At 50.9% G+C, this 20,251-nt stretch overlaps 1 protein-coding gene across 2 annotated transcripts in view; it reads left to right on the top strand.

Moving 5' to 3' along the window:
- Positions 1-20,251, top strand: part of AHDC1 (AT-hook DNA binding motif containing 1) — a 242,957-nt gene that overhangs the window by 202,576 nt on the left and 20,130 nt on the right. For both annotated transcript variants that reach the window (XM_063140463.1, XM_063140462.1), the window contains exons 3-4: positions 9,269-9,306; positions 14,676-19,755. In XM_063140463.1, coding sequence (XP_062996533.1) covers positions 9,269-9,306; positions 14,676-19,711 — 5,074 coding nt within the window. In that variant the 3' untranslated portion in view covers positions 19,712-19,755. The remainder of the gene's footprint in view (positions 1-9,268; positions 9,307-14,675; positions 19,756-20,251) is intronic.

Genomic DNA, 20,251 nt, shown 5'->3' with positions numbered 1-20,251 from the left:
GAGCCAACAGTGTGATGTGCTGGCAAAAAAAGCAAATGCTATTTTGAGCTGCATTAATAGAAGTATTTGGAAATCACGTGAGGCACTGGTTCCCCTCTATTCGGCACTGGTTAGGCCTCATCTTGAGTATTGTGTCCAGTTTTGGGCACCACACATCAAGAAGGATGAAGACAAGCTGGAGGGGGTTCAGAGGAGGGCCACCAGGATGATCAGGGGTCTGGAAACAAAGCCCTATGAAGAGAGACTGGAAGAACTGGGCATATTTAGCCTGGAGAAGAGAAGGCTGAGGGGAGGCATGATAGCACTCTTCAAATACTTAAAAGGTTGTCACACAGAGGATCTCTTCTCGATCCTCCCAAAGTGCAGAACACGGAATAATGGGCTCAAGTTACAGGAAGCCGGATTCTGGCTGAACATCAGGAAAAACTTCCTGACTGTTAGAGCAGTATGACAATGGAACAAATGACCTAGGGAGTTTGTGGGCTGTCCCACGCTAGAGGCCTTCAAGAAGCAGGTGGACAACCATCTATCAGATATGCTTTAAGGTAGATTCCTGCATTGAGCAGGGGGTTGGACTCAGTGGCCTTATAGGCCCCTTCCAACTCTACTATTCTATGATTCTGTGATAGAGGGACAATGAGAAACAAAAGGACTACTCAGAAATGGGAAGGGGGGGACCTAGGCTCCCAATTGTAAGAATCCATTACACGTCTTGTGGCAAAACATTTTTTAAAATATCTTTAATGTCATCTGTTTTTTATTCATAACTTGTCCCATCCATGAGAGCTCAACATGCTGTTTATTATTATTATTGTTATTACTCTTATTATTAAAAGCCACAGAAAATCAACTATTATAAAACAGTAAACTTTGCAAATGTGTGTTTTTAATTCGTTTGAAGTCTACTGTTTTGTTAAAGTTTACTGTGGTGCTTTAGCGCAGCGATGTTTTTTATGCCTGGCCTGGGGGAGGCACTCCAGCTTAGTGGTAAAGCGCTCACTTTGCATGGAGAAGGCACTAGGTTCAAACCCTGGCATATCCAGCTTAAAAGGATGAGGGAGCAACCTTTTACAGGATTGTGTGAATTTCTCACCGACGGTGAAATGTGTTGTATCGTGATTTGTTATTGTTTGCTGTTACAATGAATTCTTAGATCAATTAAAAATGGGGAAAACCTTTGTCTGGAGCTACTACCAGTAACAATGACCTGACTCTGCAAAAGGCACCTTTTTAATGTTCTAAAAGGACACATTGGGCAGTACGTAACTGTGTCATTCCGTTTGCGTGAATGATGTTGCGTTCACGGAAACTAGGTTGTGTACTACGTGCAACGGAAGAATCCAACTAAAGTTATGTTTGCCCAAGCATGTTGCACGAGTGGTTGTGCATTATGCGTGTGCAACCGGTTGTGCAACCAGTTGTGGACATTGGCTGGGGCTGATGGGAGATGTAGTCCAATGCATCTGGTGGACACTGGGTTGGGAGAGGCGGTTGTACACGATCCTTGCCAGTCACCAACCGACTTACATCCCAGGACATTCCCACAAGTGATCACATGGGGAGGACTGTACAACACGACATGGTTGATCAGCCTTCCCAAAGCTGTTACCTTGCAGATGTTTGGGGCTTCAACTCCCATCAGGCCCAGACAGCCTGGCTAATGAATGGTCAGGAATGTTTGTTTATTTATTTATTACATATTTATACTGCCCAATAGCCTAGGCTCCTCTGGCAGTTTACAACTAAAACCATAGTATAACAACCCAGATTAAAACTTAAAACTTTTTGTTAAAAATCACATAAAACCAGAATAAGTTACTGTCCAGGGAAGGCTTGTCTAAAAAGATATGTTTTCAGGAGGCGTTTAAATGATATTACATTTTCTGCCTCCCGAACCACGCGAGGGAGGGTTTTCCAGAAGGTGGATGCCACTACAGAGAAGGCCCGCTGTCGAGATTCTTCACGACGGCATTCTCTTCGTCTCGGAATGACGAGCAGGGCCTCCTCTGAAGATCGTAAATGTTTCCTGGGTGTATATAAGGGGAGGCGGTCTGCTAGGTATCCTGGTCCCAAGTTGTTTAGGGCTTTGTAAGGTAATAGCATGACCTTGCACATGGCTCGGTAGCTAACAGGCAGCCAGTGCAATTCTTTTAACACTGGTTTTATGTGGGCTGAGCTAGGCGTCCTGGTGAGCATTCCAGCTGCTGTGTTCTGCACAAGCTGCAGTTTCCAAACCACACATGGGTGGTCCCTGATAGAGCGCATTACAGTAGTCTAATCGTGAGGTTACCAGTGCATGAATGACCATGGCTAGGCTATTTCTACCCAGGAACAGGCATATACATTTAATAAATAAATAAATAACTGGCATACCAACCGAAGTTGATAATGGCCGTTCCGGGCCACCAAGGCCGCCTGGGCCTCCAGTGACAAAGATGGGTTGAGAGTTGTTGTCTAAAACATCTGGAGGGCTCCAAGTTGGGGAAGGCTATCTTAAGGTTATAACAAGACATAGGGGGGAAGAGACAGTCTCTTGGATATATAGGGTCCAAAACACACACAGTTGGTTAGAGCCAGCTCAGATTTCCTTCCGGAGATTCACTTCACATTTTGGATTCATTCCTTCTGTGGTGGCCCAAGTTGTCTGGGTTTTACCACAGCCAAGTAGCAGCTGATAGGAGTGAGTGTTCCTCCATATGAAACAACAAAACTGTGTGCAGTTCTGGTCACCACACCTAAAAAAAAGATATTGTAGAGCTGGAAAAAGTGCAGAAAAGGACAACTAAAATTATCAAAGGAGTGGAGCGTCTCCCCTATGAGGGAAGGTTACAACAGCTGGGATTGTTTAGCTTAGAAAAAAGGAGGCTAAGGGGAGACATGATCGAGGTGTGCAAAATTATGCACAGTGTGGGGAATGTGGAGAGGAAGACATTTATTTTCCACTCTCAAAATACTAGAACCCAGGGTCATCCCATGGAGTTGATTAGTAGAAGATTCAGGACAGATAAAAGGAAGGACTTCTTCACACAACACATAGTTAAACGATGGAATTCGCTATCATAAGATGTGGTGATGGCCACCAGTTTGGATGGCTTTAAAAGAGGGTTGGATAAATTCCTGGAGGAGAAGGCTATCCATGGCTACTAGCCCTGATGGTTATGTGCTACCTCCAGTATCCAAGGCAGTCAGCCTGTGTGCATCAGTTGCTGGGGCACATGTGTGGGTGGGTGCAGTTGCACCATGTCCAGCTTGTGGGTCCCTGGTTGACAACTAGTTGGCCACTGTAGGAACAGAGTGCTGGACTAGATAGACCCTTGGTCTGATCCAGCATTGGCCCTTCTTATGTTCTTAACTCTGCACCTAGAAAACTAGAGGTCAAGCAGAAAGCTAAATTGGAATCTCTTCTCCCTAATTTGCTAGATTTTTATCAGCAGGGAATCTTTCTTTTTTCTTTTTTCTTTTTGTATTAAAGCACATTCTATCATATGAGCTTCTACCTGAAGTGATCGAACCCAGAGCCAGGTTGACTACCTCAGGGAGAACTAGGGTTTAAGAGAAAACCCTAGTTTGGAGTAAATGTCTCTGCTGAGCATACTGGAGCTCACACGTGCTGATATGCATGCCTACATATATACACACATGTGTTCTGCTTCATGTGTACTTAGTGCTTTGGTCTCAGCGTAGGGTTGTTATCTAGTACAGCCTGGCTAATCTAAGAAAGTTTTTTTTCCCCTCAACGGGCCTAGGGCTACCACAGGACTCCTTGAAGGCTAACCTTCTTTTAACATACTGAGGGAAGAGAACCCTGTCTTCTCCATGAACAAAAAAGCCCAAGGGGGCACATGAAGACGGAGCCCGGCCCTCCGTTTCTAGGCCAGAATGGAGAATGCTCAGCTCCCCCCACCTCTGCCAAGAAGAAAGTTGCAAACAAAGAACTTCCATTCTTTCTCTCAGCGTCTCTCCTTCCGTCTGGCCTTCCTGCCTTCTAAGCCCAGAGTGAGGGAAGGCACAGGCTGTGTAACGGATACATTTTTAAAACCGTACTGCCAGGTGCGTGTCTCCTCAGCCGGCTTTCGGCAAGACAAGCACTCGACTGTCGTACAAAAAGGGAATTACACAAAGGGGGCTTCTTCTTTTTTCTTTCTTTTTTCTTTCTTTTTTCTTTCTTTTTTCTTTGGTCAGGCCAGAGAAGTAGCACAGCCAGGTCAGAAAGTTTAAACAGAAAGTGGGAATAACTTTGGGAGGGGTTTTTAACCATTTAGCAGACACAGAGCCGCTTGGAGGGGGATCTGTAGCTCATCAGGGACACCTAGTGGAGAAATGGCTTCAAAAACCTTTAGCCAAAGGTGACTCTGGGACTTGGTTAATAAATCTGGGATAACTAGCATCCTGTGATTTCATACAGTCACCATTTATATTTTCCATTGAACCTATAGGCATGCGTGAAAATAGTAGATACGATTTTACACACACACGCACACACACACACAGAGGTTCTCTGATTATTATTATTATTATTATTATTATTATTATTATTATTATTATTATTATTTCTACACAGCCCAACAGCCGAAACTCTCTGGGCAATTCACAACAATTCACACAGAGAAAATAAATAAATGCAAATGACAACCTTAAGAGACCTTTTGGCTATTGGATGGTACAGCAATGGAATAAATAAAGAGAATAAATCAATCAAAATATTACACAGAATTACAACATTATAATAAAACATAGTCAAAAAAATTGTTGGCCGCACAAAATTTGAAAGCAATTTAAATAGCTCAAAACAATGTCAGTAAACAATTTCAATAGCAGACCTGTTCAAGACAGCTGACGTCAGTGCCCCATGAAATGTCTTTAAATGCCTGGGAGTAGAGGGCTGACATAACCTTGTGCCGAAAAGATGACAGTGTTGGCACCAGATGGACCACACTGGGGAGCACTGCAGTCGGGGGGCCACCACGGAGAAGGCCCTCTCCCTTGTTGCCATTTTCTGAGCCTCCCTCGGAGGAGGGAGTTGGAGGAAGGCCACAGAGGTCGACCATTTTCACTTCAGATCTTTAAACGTTATCATTGTTCTAAAGACAAAGTATTTGAAACAAGGCATTTCCTGGTACAGAAGTTTGGCGTGATGAGGGCTGGTTAGCTTCTACAACAACGCTTGTTCTCATGTTCTAGTCTGCTAGGAATTAGGGTGACCGTATGAAAAGGAGGCTCAGGCTCCTGTATCTTTAACAGTTGTAAAGAGAAGGGAATTTCAGTAAGTGTCATTTGTATGCATGCAGAACCTGGTGAAATCCTCTCTTAGCACAACAGATGAAGTTGCAGGAGGTGTGCCCTCTTGACCAGAACCAAAAGAGGGCAGGGTTCCTGCAGCTTTAACTGTTGTGACGAAGAGAGGATTTCACCAGGTTCTGCATGCATGCACATGACACCTACTAAAATTCCCTTTTCTATACAACTGTTAAAGATACAGCAGTCCTGTCCTCCTTTTCATATGGTAGGGTGACTATGTGAAAAGAAGGACAGGGCTCCTGTAACTTTAACAGTTGCATAGAAAAGGGAATTTCAGCAGGTGTCATTTTTATATATGGGGAACCTGGTGAAATTCCCTCTTCATCACAACAGTTAAAGGTGCAGGAGCTATACTGGAGTGACCAGATTTAAGAGGGCAGGGCACCTGAAGCTTTAACTGTTATGATGAAGAGGAAATTTCACCAGGTTCCTCATATATACAAATGACACCAGCTGAAATTTCCTTTTCTATGCAACTGTTAAAGATACAGGAGCCCTGTCCTCCTTTTCATATGGTCACCCTACTAGGAATAGCAGTGATTGGCACAGTTCCGATGAAACTTTTAAGAGCTCAATAGCAGACAAAAATTGGAACAGTTCCATTTCTTCCTTGACCGCATCTCTGAAAGGGGGGCCTGGGATGCTGCACCTGTTGAATTTCTGCCTTTCAGTACAGAGCCGCTGTCAGTGGAAACAGTGACATCCATACCTCATTTTACCCCTTCTTTTTTTAACCAGTCCAAGGGTGAATTTAAGTCTTATGGTAAGAGATGCCTAAACCACATTTTAACGGTGCAATCCTAAGCACACTTACCACTGAGTTCAAGGGACGCACCTTCTGAGTAAGTATGCAGAGGTGTTGACATCCTCATGAGGTGAAACAGATTTTGTGTGGGAGAAGTACATGTTGCTTTGCATCTTCACGGTAGTGAGATTTCGCAATGATCTGTTTATTCCCTGTAAGCTTCAGACCCTAAACAAGTAGACGATTCATAAAGAGACCTTCCAACTTTATACACACATATACAAACACGGGATAATAGTTCGAGCCTTTTCCCTGTGCGATTTTCCTGTTTTAAATACCCCCATCCCCAAGTTTTTCTGCAGTAGAAAAAATGCAGATATTGGTATCACGCCAATAATTTTTTTCTGCTACGGGGTGAATAGCAAGTTTCAATGGGATGTTTAAACTGGGGAAACGGCTAAAAGACTAAAATTCCCATCCCAAGCACGGCTGCCTCAAGCAAAAAATAAATCTGAAAATTAGGAAGTCTAGTTACAGGTCTCCCACATAGCATCTCTTTCAGCCCTCCTCCACGTGCTAGCGTTGAGGGATAAAGATGTTCAAGCAATTTGCCATCATGGCTATAGGTGTGCGCAAGGGGTGTGCCAGGTGTGCCCAGGGACACCCTAATGTCTCAAGCAATAAACATCTTCTCAGTCCTCCCCTCACTTGTAATGGCCCTACCACAGTCAGACAAGCCGAACACATAGTAGGGCATCAGTGTCTATAGTGTTTAATAAATGAATGAATAAAAAATGGCCTTTATGACTGAGTATTCAATAAATGTTCACCTTTAAAACAAAATTCCCTGGGTGCACACCCTAACGAAATGTGCTGCGCATGCCTGTGATCATGGCCCAGAGACTTGCATTGTATTTTAACAGTGAACATGAAACAGCAGAAGAGTGAGTTGGTCTGAGGGTGCAAAAGGAACAAAGAACATAGAATCATAGAATGGCAGAGTTGGAAGGGGCCTACAAGGCCATCGAGTCCAACCCTCTGCTCAATTTATTTATTTATTTATTTATTTATGGATTTTTATGCCGCCATTCAGCCAAAAAAGGCTCTCACGGCGGCTTACAAAAGTATTTCTTGACAGTCCCTGCCCACAGGCTTACAATCTAAAAGACATGACACAAAAGGAAAGGGGATTGGGAGGGAGGAGGAGGAGGGGGAAAAGGAAAGCAAATTCAGGCACTACAATCTTAGTTGCAAAGTTCAGCAGTTACAGTTGACAGCAGGAGGGAGGGGGCTCTGAGCTGGAGCTGGACCCAGGCACGATGGAGAGGTGCCTGGCTGCTGCTTCCTCCCTCACTGGTGGCCTCTCCAGAGACAGTAGGTAGCAGGAGGGAGGGGGCTCTGAGCTGGAGCTGGACCCAGGCATGGTGGAGAGGTGCCTGGCTGCTGCTTCCTCCCTCACTGGTGGCCTCTCCAGAGACAGTAGGTAGCAGGAGGGAGGGGGCTCTGAGCTGGAGCTGGACCCAGGCACGGTGGAGAGGTGCCTGGCTGCTGCTTCCTCCCTCACTGGTGGCCTCTCCAGAGACAATGCAGGAATCCCCCCTAAAGCATGCCTGACAGGTGGTTGTCATGGTTGACATAAGAAGAGCCCTGCTGGATCAGACCAAGGGCCCCTCTAGTCCAGCACTCTTTTCACACAGTGGCCAATCAGGGAGCCGCAAGCAGGAAATGTGTGCAACAGCACACTCCCACTCATGATCCCCAGCAACTGGTGTACATAGGCTTACCGCCTCTGATACAAAGACTGTCAGGGTTTCCTTCCGAGGTGGGTTAGTAATCAGAATCACAAGTGGGACCTCCAACAAAATATTGCAGTGTGAAATGTTTCCGTTTAGGGAACCAGCCATTTATGTCCTTTTCCAGGAGTTTCCAGTCCATCTCCCCATAACAATCACTTTGGAATTCCACACCCACTGAACATTCTTAGCCTCAATGGGCTGTTTGGGAGTGTTCCACCCCCCTTAATTTCCTGCCCCCTTGATTTTTGTTTTTCTACAAACCTTGGGATTCCCCCAAACCTTCTGGAATCTACCCCGTGAGCATGGGCGGCACTGTTTTGGCTACATGAAGACTGGCACTTGGAGAATGGATTCACTATTAGGATATAGAACAGGCTTCCCCCAACCTGACGCCCTCCAGATGTGTTGGACTACAACTCCCATCATCCCCAGCCAGCCGGGCCAATGGGGGAATTGGACAAGCATATTTGGAAGGCACCAGTTTGGAGAGGTTGATATAGAACATTCTTGAGAACTGCCAGATTCCAAAGTTGCTATGCTCTTTGTTTTCACCGTGAATGAATGGGCTTGTTTAATCGTTTGTGTATGCATGCTGTGTGATCCTAAATTTCTGTGTCCATCATCTGTTGGCTCTGTCCTTTGGCTTTACATAATGGGTTGGTGGGCCGTTTTACACCTTGCAGTGTGTTGTGAAGTTTCTAGCAGCAGCGAAAGGGCCAGAAATGGGGTGGGATGCAGAATCAGAAAGCGTTTGGTGAACGGTAAGCAAGGGGACAGAGGCCTGATTCACGCATTGTTTAACCCATGAATTGGTGAGGCTGCCCCAGAACACACAAGCACACTGCTTCTCTTGCACATGCTGCTTCTACTTTGTATCTGTTTTCTCAGACACCCAGCTGAACCCAGCATTCTGGGTTGTTGAGGGAGAAACAACCCATAGTTTTAACCCAACCACAAACCATGGGTTGCCGTTACATGCAAACCAGGCCAGAGAGATAGGCAAAAGAAGGGCAGGAACCCTTCTTGCCAAACCCAAGAAATCTACATAGAAAAAATACCATGCCGTAGCAACCAATTTGCCAGCAATGTCGTGGTCTTAAGGGCGGGACCTAACCGAGTGAGCATGGGCATATTTGGAAAGTTTGAGAAACTGCCCTGGGCACAATCATAAAACGGCTGGGCATGGCTAGTCACAATGGACCAGTAACCTGCCCAGAGGCATTCCTGAGAAATTAAGATGGCAGCGGCCACACACTCCCACTTCATTTTGTGGCAATCTCAGCAGCCAGTCAGAAAAAAACCAGAAATAGGTCAAAAATAAAAACGGGGAGGAGCAGGGTGTCTGAGCCGCCGACAGGAAGTGTGGGCTCTGTTTGTTCTCCAGGCTAAATTCCCTTTAAAACAAAATCTTTTTCTTTCCTCTCCACAGAGAACTCAAGTGTAACAGCAGGAGCAGCAAAGCAGAAGGTGAGTTGTGCACCGTGGACTTTATGCTTCCCCCCCTCTCCCCCGGCCATTCTTCCCTTGCGCGGCAGCTGAGAAATGCCGGAGTTGTTCAGGCAGCCTTGGGGTGCCTTCTTGTCGCACAATCAGTGCGCGTTTGCTTTATTTATTTATTTATTTAAAGCTTTTTTATACTGCCCCATAGCCGAAGCTCTCTGGGCGGTTCACATAAGATGAAACACTTAAAAACAATATACAAAAATTAAAAACCACCAAAAAAACAAAAACATGCAAAGTGCACATACATTTAAAACCACTATAACAATTTGACAAATGATGAGCCAAAAAAACAGACCCAGGCTCATTACATATTGCTAATGTAGAGAGAAGAGAAAAGTCTTGAACTGGCACCGAAAAGATGACAATGTGGGCGCCAGGCGGGCCTCGTCAAGGAGATTGTTCCACAGTTGGGGGGCCACCACAGAGAAGGCCCTCTCTCTTGTTGCCACCCTCCGAGCTTCCCTCATGGAAGGCACCCGGAAGAGGACCTTAGATGTTGAGCGCAGTGTACGGGTAGGTTCATGTCAGGAGAGGTGTTCCATCAGGTATTGTGGTCCCAAGCGTGTATTTATTTATTTATTTATTTATTACATTTTTATACCACCCAATAGCCGAAGCTCTCTGGGCGGTTCACAAAAATTAAAACCACAATAAAACACCCAACAAGTTAAAACACAATTACGAAATACAGTATAAAAAGCGCAACCAGGATAAAACCACACAGCAAAGTTGATATAAGATTAAAATACAGAGTTAAAACAGTAAAATTTAAATTTAAGTTAAAATTAAGTGTTAAAATACTGAGTGAATAAAAAGGTCTTCAGCTGGCGACGAAAGCAGTACAGTGTAAGGCTTTATAGGTTAAAACCAGCACCTTGAATTGGGCTTGGAAACATACAGACAGCCAATGCAAGCGGGCCAGAGTGAGTCTTATATGCTCGAACCTTCTGGTCCCGGTTATCAATCTGGCCGCTGCATTTTGCACAACCTGCAGCTTCCAGACCGTCTTCAAAGGCAGCCCCACGTAGAGTGCATTGCAGCAATCTAATTTGGGGGTTACCAGAGCATAAACAACTGAAGCCAGGTTATCCCTGTCCAGATAGGGGCTCTCTCGCATGACACGATGACTGCACCGGTTGCACTTGTCTTGTGAAGAGATCACACGTGCTCAGGACTCAGCCCTATACCTGTTGTTGTTGTGGCTGCTGCTGTTATTGATGTTTTTCTCAAACAGCGCCCTATTGCGTTGGGCAATGTTTTGTGGGGTGTCACCAATGTCAGCGTCAAAAGCTTCAAAGTTTTGTCTAGGGTGACCATATGGAAAGGAGGACCGAGCTCCTGTATCTTTAACAGTTGCATAGAAAAGGGCAATTTCAGCAGGTGGCATTTGTATCCATGCAGCACCTGGTGAAATTCCCACTTCATCACAACACTTAAAGACGCAGGAGCCCTGTCCTCTTTTTTCATATGGTCACCCTAGTTTTGTCACCCAATGAGATACTGGCCACCTAAATACCCCTTTGTGAACCGCCCAGAGAGCTTCAGCTATTGGGCGGTATAGAAATGCAACAAATAAATAAATTTCTAACCCTGCATTGTTTTGTGATTATAATAATAATAATAATAATAATAATAATAATAATAATAATAATAATAATAATAGAAGAAGAAGAAGAAGAAGAGTAATAACTCAGAGGCTGTATATATTCCCTAGCTGTACCAGCTCTGTGCAGGAGATGCCGCGAGTGTGTGTCAGCCTATGACCATTTACTCATTTTTCTTTTGAGTTGAAAGCAGGAGTTCCCACCAGGCCTCCCCAGATGGCCACGCTCCTTCCTTTCTCCCACAACTTTCTGGTGGCTTCCTGGTTTTGCAAGCCCTCTCATTCTAAAAGCCTGACACGCCTCTCCTAAGGGTTAGTGACTGGCCGTAAGAGCTTGAAGCCAAAATATCCAGGTAATTTGCCCCACCCCTTTTTGTCTTCGGCTCCACCCACCGCTGGGATGCAGCCCCCAAGGATCCAGCCCTCGGGCCGAAAGACGTTCGACACGCCTGGTTCACAGCAAGACTTCCTGATCCCCTCTCCTCTGGATTGGAGGGACAGCATGAAAGGAAGCCTGGAGGTTCCAGTGGAGGCTGGTGGCTCCGATGTCAGTGGGGCGTTGAATCTGCTCTGGCTTTCAGTCAGAACCAGACAGAACTGTAAAGGAGCTATGCAAGGTGCTTCTGCCCCTTGGGTAGCTCCTTTTGAGTTCTGGCTGAAACCCAGAGCGGATTCACCGCCCCGCTGACATCGGAGCCGCCAGCCTCCACTGCTCCTCACATAGGTTCTCAGCGCAACTTGCAAGATCAAACCCAGCCATGTGCTTCTTGCTTCGCAAGCTGCAGGAGATTCCCCTGCCTGGCTGGGCTGGGAAGACCATGCAGTGGGGTCCGTGTAGTGGTCTACATTGGCTCCTAAAAATTAAGGAGGAAAGCAAGGATAAAAAGCAGCACACCTACGCCCCCCGCCCCCCCGCCTGTTGCAACGTAAACAGAACATGGCGCCATCATAGTCATAAGTTGTCGTGGCGCCTGTCCAAACGGCACCACCGTCCCGCTGAGTTAACAGGGGGCACAATCCTGTGTGAGCAAGCAGGAGTTTCACAAGTACACAGTAGGGCAGGTTCATGGTAGTGCCCTAGCCCCGCCCCCTTCATTCCAGTGGGGCTCGCACAGGAGAACGTAGAGAGCTTCCTTATACTGAATCGGACCATTGGTCCATCAAGCCCAATATTGTCGGCACTGATTGGCAGCCGTTCCCCAGGGTTTCAGGCAGGAGTTTTTACTGCCCTACCTAGAGATGCCAGGGATCGAACCTGAGACCTTCTGCATGCAAAGCAGGGTCTCTGCTACTGAGCTATGACCCCTCCCCTAGCTATTACTGCCAGCCTGTGCCCTTTGGGTAATCGGATCTGCCTGCCTCCCACTTGGTCACTCCCAAAGGCACCTGTAATCTGCTTCACCTTGCTTTGTGGCAAGGCCACCTCTGGTTGGCATTAATAAAGGACAGGTGGGTGTCTTGATTCTAGGCTACCCTGCACTTGGGGCACATTTGACTAAACACAAGGCCATGTTCCCTCTGTGTGTCTCTCTCTCTTTCCTGTCTTACTTGTATAGTTTAACTTACATGAGCCAGATCAAGCGTCCTTTGCCACATTACAAAAGGGGGTGGGCCTTACCCGTTAATCTGGCACCCGTTAACCTGAGGGACAGATGAAGACAGTGTGTAGGAAACCACAGTAGGTGTCCTAGTTTTTCAGACCAGTGAGCAAGCCCAACCCGGACTTTTCCATAGGGTTCAGGGAGAGGGCAGGGCAGAACAAACTGGGCAGAAGACAGGACAGAAAGAGACAGGGAAGAAGAAAGAAACAGGGAAGAAGAAATTGGGTAGAAAACAGGGCAGAAAGAGACAGGGCAAAAGAAACTGGGCAGAAGACAGGGCAGAAAGAGATAGGGTAAAAGAAACTGGGCAGAAGGCAGGGCAGGGCAGAAAGAGGATAGAAGAAACTGGGCAGAAGACAGGGCAGAAAGAGATAGGGTAAAAGAAACTGGGCAGAAGGCAGGGCAGGGCAGAAAGAGGGTAGAAGAAAGAGACAGGGAAGAAGAAACTGTGCAGAAGACAGGGCAGAAAGACAGGGAAGAAGAAACTGGGCAGAAGACAGGGCAGAAAGAGACACGGTAAAAGAAACTGGGCAGAAGACAGGGCAGAAAGAGACAGGGAAGAAGAAACTGGGCAGAAGGCAGGGCAGGGCAGAAAGAGGGTAGAAGAAAGAGACAGGGAAGAAGAAACTGGGCAGAAGACAGGGCAGAAAGAGACAGGGTAAAAGAAACTGGGCAGAAGACAGGGCAGAAAGAGACAGGGAAGAAGAAAGAAACAGGGAAGAAGAAACTGGGCAGAAGACAGGGCAAGGCACAAAGAGACAGGACAGAAGAAACTGGGTTGGGATTAAAAGGGAAAAGATTTGTGACATTCCTCACAGTGATGCTATTGGTACTAGCGCAACCACTATGTTGTCAGCAAAAATTCAATGTGCATCTTGCTCTCACTGGGCAAGACTCACAAGTTTCCCAGCAGGGGGTTGGACTTGATGGCCTTATAGCCCCCTTCCAACTCTACTATTCTCTGATTCTCTGATTTAGATTTCGCAATGTGAACACTAGGAAAACAGCATTGCCTCCACCGAAGGGCCTGCTTGGTTGGCACTGTCTGCGGTTGCTGCATAGTTCCCTTGAGGAGAACAGCGGCATTTGAGAAGGCCCGTCACCTCTGGCCGATGACAAATCCCAAATGTCTCTGCATCCCCTTTGGCTACAGAAGGGAGAGGCAGAGAGGACACTGCGGCCCCAGCCACTGGGCAGAAAAGAAAGAGCTGCTTCCCTTCCGGCAAGAAGGGGTGGATCAGCCTAGACCCAGCCGCAGAAAACATATTTTAAAAACCCAGTCACCGCCCTCACCGTGGAATGCTGAAATTAAACGTTATGTGTGACAAGAAGATGCTGTCAAAAATGGCACTCCCATGCTGTGTCGGGGACTGGGAGTTGGGAGATCCGGGTTCTAGTCCCCCACTCGGCCCTGGAGGCTCACTGGGTGACTTTGGGCCAGCCACAGACTCTCAGCCCAGCCTACCTCACAGGGTTGTTGTTGTAAGGATAAAATGGAGAGGAGGGTTACAAACGCCGCCTTGGGTTCTTTGGAGGAAAAAGGGTGAGATATAAATGCAAATGAATAAATAAATTGTTCCTTCATCAACTTTCCCCAACCTGGTACCCTCCAGATGTGTTGGGCTACAACTGTCAGCATGCTGGGAGTTGTAGTCCAATGCATCCAGAGGGCACCAGGTTGGAGAAGGCTGCCCTACGTGTTATGGGGGACATGCAGGGAAACTCAAGTCGGGGGCACCATTTGGGGCAGCACCCCCTGTTGAGTTCTCCTCCTCTTCCTCTATAATGCGTCGGGATACTGATCCCATCTTACAGTGTCATCCCTTCGTATGTTTTCTGCCCCCAGTAGCATCAGCCAAAGACGTAGAGCTGGGGCAAAGAAATGCCTCATGGGGTGACATCGCAACCGGGGGGGGGGGGCAGAGTTTCTTCACGGAGCGAGGCCTGCCGTGAGGATGGCCGTGCCACAAAGTGTCTCAACGTAAGAGAGCGCTTTGTGGAAACGCAGACATAATGCTCAAAAGGCACAGGATGTGACCAGCTCAAAGAGCCTGCCGTGACTTTGAGCTCATCACATGCTTCTGCAGCTGCCCAGGAGAACCTTAACATCTCCCCTTTGCCTGTTCCAGGTCCAGGCCCCACATTTGCAGATGTCCATCCCAGCAACTGTTCAGCCAAGAGACACGCTGGTGAAGACGAACTGAGGAAGCGCCTGAAATCCCAGGGCCCACCGGTCCCGCCCCCAGGGGGCGCCGTCCGCAGCTCTTCCGATTACTCCCAAGAGCCAAAGTTCTACCAGGCCGGGCATCCCGGTCAAAAGGCGTCGGCGTGTCTGGCGGAGAAGGCCTTGTCGTTCAGCATGCTCAGTTTCCCGGAGGGCTCCTGCTCAGCGTCAAGCCGGGAGCACAAACCGGGCTCGCTGCGCCATACCGAGGCAGCTGACCGGTACAAGAGCCTCCACACCCAGGGCGCCGCCGAGGCTGAGGCCTCGCCGCCGGCCAACCTTCTGGGCGTCCCTGTCGATGCCCAGGGCCTGGATGAGACGGCCACGCACGACAGAGCTGCCAAGACCTTCTCCAACGCCACCCTGGCCTCGGGGAGGTGCAACATTGACAACATCATCTCGCTGCTCAAGAGCAAGTGTGGCAACGGCCGTATCAACCTCTACCCCGTGGTGCAGCTCATAGACATCATGAAGGACATCAACCGCCTCTCCCAGGACCTGAAGAGCTGCGGGGTTCACCTGGACTGCAGCGGCCTACAGCTCAACAGCCACCCGTCATCGCTCGGGGAGGAAGGCCGGGATCAGGGCCTGCAGTACAGCTTCTACTCCTCCCCCATGCTGGCCAACAGCATCCGTAGCCCCGAGGAGCTAGCGGCACAAGGCAGCGCCAAAGCTGAGCTGTCCACGCAGACCCACTCTGGCCTCTATGTGGGAGAGGCAGAGGGGGACGCTCAGGGCACCCAGTACCCAGCTTGCCAGAGCAGCCCTGCTCTGAAGGCCCCCAGCAGCCTCGACGAAGCTAGCAGCTCAGAGTCTGACACCACCGATTACACCGAGCTGGCCGACACGGACATCCTGAGCGAACTGGCTTCCCTGGCTTGCCAGGGCCCCCCGTTGCTAGATCATCCACACACGGAGTCCCACCCCCAGTTGCTACCAAGCCAGGGGCTCGATTCAAGGTCACAGCTAATGGGATCGCAGTCTCTGGAACACCAGCCTCAGTTAGTAGACTCCAAGTCCCTGGAGCCTCCTCCGGAACCCCTGGCCCTGCAGACTGTGGGGCCCTTGCCTGCACCGCTGGGGCTGCAGACGCTAGAACCGCTAGAGCTGCAGAGCCTGGAGCCGCTGTCCGAATCGCTCTCCCTCCAGTCCCTGGAACCCCTTTCCGAGCCTCTGGGCCTCCAGTCTTTAGGGACCCTGGACCACCAATTGCTCGACTCCCAAGGCCAGCTCCTGGATCCAGAAGCCCAGCTGCTAGGCCCCCTGCCCAAGTTGTTAGACTCCCGGCCCCAGCTGGGGACGGATGAGTCCCTCGGAGCACATCCACCACCGTCCCAACCCCGCCTCGGAGGCTGCTCCCTGAGAGGAGTGGTGAGGCGAGGGGCCGGGCGGGGGCGGGACGATCACAGGAAGTACGCTCTGCGCAGAACAGACAAACCAAAGATACTCTGCCGCCGGCGCCGGGGAGGACGGGGGCGGCGGGCAGAGATTGCAGCCGAGACCAGGGTCCTCCCCATGGCTGTGCCAGTGGAGGTGGTGATGGCGCAACCGGAGGAAGCCAGGATGCCCGTGGCCCCCGTGGCAGCGGCCGAAGTGCTTGGTCCCCTCGCTTCCACTCTGGAGCCTGAAGATGGCCAGAAACTCGCAGCCGCCAACTCGCAGCCTGCAAAAGCCAAGTGCCGCGGAGTGCGCAGGATGGTGGTGAAGATGGCCAAGATCCCAGTCTCCCTTGGGAGGAGGAATAAGACGACGTACAAAGTCTCCTCCCTCAACAGCAACCTGAACCTAGAAGGCAAGGAGCTGACAAACTGCAGCTCGATGGAGCCAACTCCGCTGCTGAAGATGAAGAACAACGGCCGCAACGTGGTCGTGGTCTTCCCTCCGGGTGAAATGCCCATCATCCTGAAGCGCAAGCGGGGAAGGCCCCCCAAGAACCTGATGCTGGGGCCCTGCAAACCCAAGGAGCCCACCCCAGAAGTCAAGAAGCGGAGGAGGAGGAAACAGAAACTGGCGTCGCCACAACCCTCTTACGTGGCTGACACCAACGACAGCAAAGCCGACTACTCGGACGTGCTGGCAAAGCTGGCCTTCCTCAACCGCCAGAGCCAATGCTCAGCTCGCTGCTCCCCACCCCGCTGCTGGACCCCGAGCGAGCCGGACTCCATCCACCAGGCCCCTGACACTCAAAGCATCTCCCACTTCTTGCACCGAGTCCAAAGCTTCCGGCGGCGCGGGGGCAAAGGAGGCGGGTTTGGGCGCGGAGGGGCTCACTCGGCCCGCTCGTCTCGCTGCTCCTTCAGTGATTTCTTTGAAGGCATTGGCAAGAAAAAGAAGGCGGCCCCGGGAGCCGCCATGCATGCCGACCCCGCTCACCCACGGAAAAGGGGCCGGCCAGAACCGGATGCCATGGAGAAGCCCAAGAGGAAGAGGAGATCCCGCAAGAACGGGGTTCTGTTTCCGGAGCAGAACCTGAGCCAGAACTTCAGCGACGGAACCTCTGAATGGTGCGGAGACAAGGAGAGCCTGTGGATGTCCCACCACGGAGCCCTCTCCAGCCAAGCCAGCCGGAACTGCAGTTACCAAGGCCCCGACTCTCGGACTTTCCACTCTTCAGCGCTGGAGCCGAGCTCTTCCAGCCGGACTGGTTTTTATGGCGGGAGCAATCCGTCCTCCCAGTCGGAGCTCAGCCAGGAAAGACAGAGCCTGTTCACAGGCTACTTCCGCTCCCTGCTGGACTCGGACGACTCTTCCGACCTGCTGGACTTTGCCCTCGCCAACACGCGCTCTGAGTCGCGCAAGTCCACGGCCACGTACACGGCCCCTCCCAACGCCATCGCCACTCAGAGGGGCATGGCCTCTTACCCGAGCCGAGGAGGTAAAGTCACGCCCTCTTCCACCACCGCTACCGCGACGACCGAGGCGCCCTTCCATACGGCCATGACGGGCCGGCAGTCCTTCCCCCCCAGCAGGGCGACGGGATACACCCTTTCTCAGGTGGCTTCCGAGTGCCGCGGCACAGAAGCCTTCCAAAAGCTGGCGCCCCTCTCGGCTGTGTCCCGGTCCCCTACCACTCACTCCACGGCAGCCTCCAGCTATGCACAGTACAGCAGCTACAGCGGTGGTGGCGGTGGGCAGAGCCTGACACCCTCCAGCCTGTTCCCGCAAGGGAAGCCCTACCACGCCACGCAGGACTGCCCCAACAGCAAAGACTGCAGCTTCACCTACGGCAGCGGCAACAGCCTGCCCTCCTCGCCCAGCAGTGCCCACAGTGCCAGCTACGCCCAGCAGGCGTCAGGGCCCAGCTTGCCCTTGAGCAAGGCCTCCTTCTTCAACAGCTCGGATCCCAGCCAGTTCTCCGGCTCCTCCCACACACCAATGAGGTGCGACAGCCGGGCCAGCACGGTGTCCCCGGGAGGCTACATGGTTCCCAAAGGGTCGGTCTCCTTCCAGCCCTCCCCAGAGAACTGCCGGCAGTTTCCCAGTGCCTCCCAGTGGGCTTTCCGGCAAGGCTATGGCGGCCTGGACTGGAACGCCGAGACCTTCAGCCAGCTCTACAACCCAGGCTTCGACTGCCACATCAACGAGCCCAACGTCATCCTGGACATCTCCAACTACACCCCCCAGAAGGCCAAGCAGCAGACCGTCTCCGAGACCTTTTCCGAATCCTCCTCGGACAGCACCCAGTTCAACCAGCCGGCTGGCTACAGGAGGGCCAACAGCGAGGCCTCCTCTAGCGAGGGCCAGTCCAGCCTCTCTAGCCTGGAGAAGCTGATGATGGACTGGAACGAGTCGTCTTCAGCCCCAGGTTACAACTGGAACCAGAGTGTCTTATTCCAGAGCAGCTCCAAGCCGGGACGTGGCCGGCGGAAGAAAGTGGACCTCTTCGATGCGGCCCACCTGAACTTCACGACGGCCGCGTACCCTTCCAAGAGGGGCACGGGGGCCAGGCAGCCGCGAGGTTCCCGGGGCGCGTGCGCCTCCAAGAAGGAGCGAGGCACTGGCAAAAGCAAGTTCCCCCCCAAATCCCAGCCGGTGAACCCACTGTTCCAAGACAGCACCGATTTAGGCCTGGATTACTACAGTGGAGACAGCAGCATGTCCCCGCTGCCTTCCCAGTCCCGGGGCTTCGGGCTCAGCGAACGAGACCCCTGTGACTACGCCGGGCCTTATTCCATGAACCCTTCCACCCCGTCGGACGGCACCTTTGGGCAAGGGTTCCAGAGCGACTCCCCCGGCCTGGGGCAGACCGACCTGGAAAGCAAGCATTTCCCCGCCTTGCCCCACCAGCTTGCCGTCCCGCCCCCTCAGCAGACTGTGTTTGAAACGGGCCTGCAGAAGGCGTTCTCGCCCAACTGCTCCCCCACCCTGGCCTTCAAGGAGGACTTGCGGCCCGGCGACATCCGGAAGCTGCCGGCCTGCGACTCGCTCAAACACAGCATGCCGGGGGCCGCTGGCATGGCCCACTCCACGGCCGGGCACATGGCCTGCCGGGACCTGCCCATGTCTCAGCCGCACTACGACTCGCCCAGCTGCAAAAACCCCGGCTATTGGTACTCCCCCACTTCCAGCACCCGTAGCCCTCCCTATGACAACAAACCTGGGGTCGGGATGCTGGTGGACTTCATGGGGAGAAGCCCGGATGCCTCCTGCCTCAACCCCCACCTGACCAGCGCCCCCAGCAGCAACCCTTCCAAGAGCGAGAAGGAGCCCATGGACATGACCAGGGCTCACCACCGAGGGGCCTACATTTGCCCCTTGATGAATGACTTGAATATCTCCCCAGTCCCGAGAGACTCCATGCTGCCGCTGCAGGACAACTATAGGTACCCCAGCTTTGCGCCCCAAGGGCACCCCATCATGGCTGCAGCCCAGAAGAGCGGGTTTTTGGGTCCAATGCTAGAGCAACACCCCGAGGACACATTCACAGTCACCTCATTGTAGTGTCATCTGAAGTGCCAACCCAGACAACGAGGTTTTGTTTCAGGGTAGGTGCCGGAGGAAAAGCCGGGAGGGGAGCAGGCATGCTCTGGGGAAGAGGGGCGTCTCGGGCCTGCGGGGCACATTAGAAAAGAGAAAAAGAAAACCAGAATCAGGGTGCATTATGGGAAGAGGAAAGGGGCTGACTTTGGGATCCTTGAAGACCCGGGCGGTATCTGAGGGGAGGGGGCAACGAGGTCTGCACTGCCTTTCAAAATGGATGCCCGGTGGTTCCTAGATAGGTGTGGGGCTTTAAGGTGACGCTTGTATGGAGGCAAAGGCATTTCTGTATGCTGCTAATGTTTTCTAACAGTACCAAACGGAGGGCCAGCAGTTTATCAACACCACCAAAGCATGCTGTAAAAGCACCCAACCGTCATGTCTAACAATTATATAGACGCGTTTCATGGTACAGTAAGATGAAATTCAGCTGTATGCGGACAAAATGAACCTCTAAACAAAGAAAAGAGGGGATTCAGTTGAAAGCTGCAAAATACGCAAGAG

Source organism: Elgaria multicarinata, chromosome 13 (assembly GCF_023053635.1).
Source record: "Elgaria multicarinata webbii isolate HBS135686 ecotype San Diego chromosome 13, rElgMul1.1.pri, whole genome shotgun sequence".
NCBI lineage: Eukaryota > Metazoa > Chordata > Lepidosauria > Squamata > Anguidae > Elgaria > Elgaria multicarinata.
This window is presented reverse-complemented; position numbering and strand designations above follow the sequence as displayed.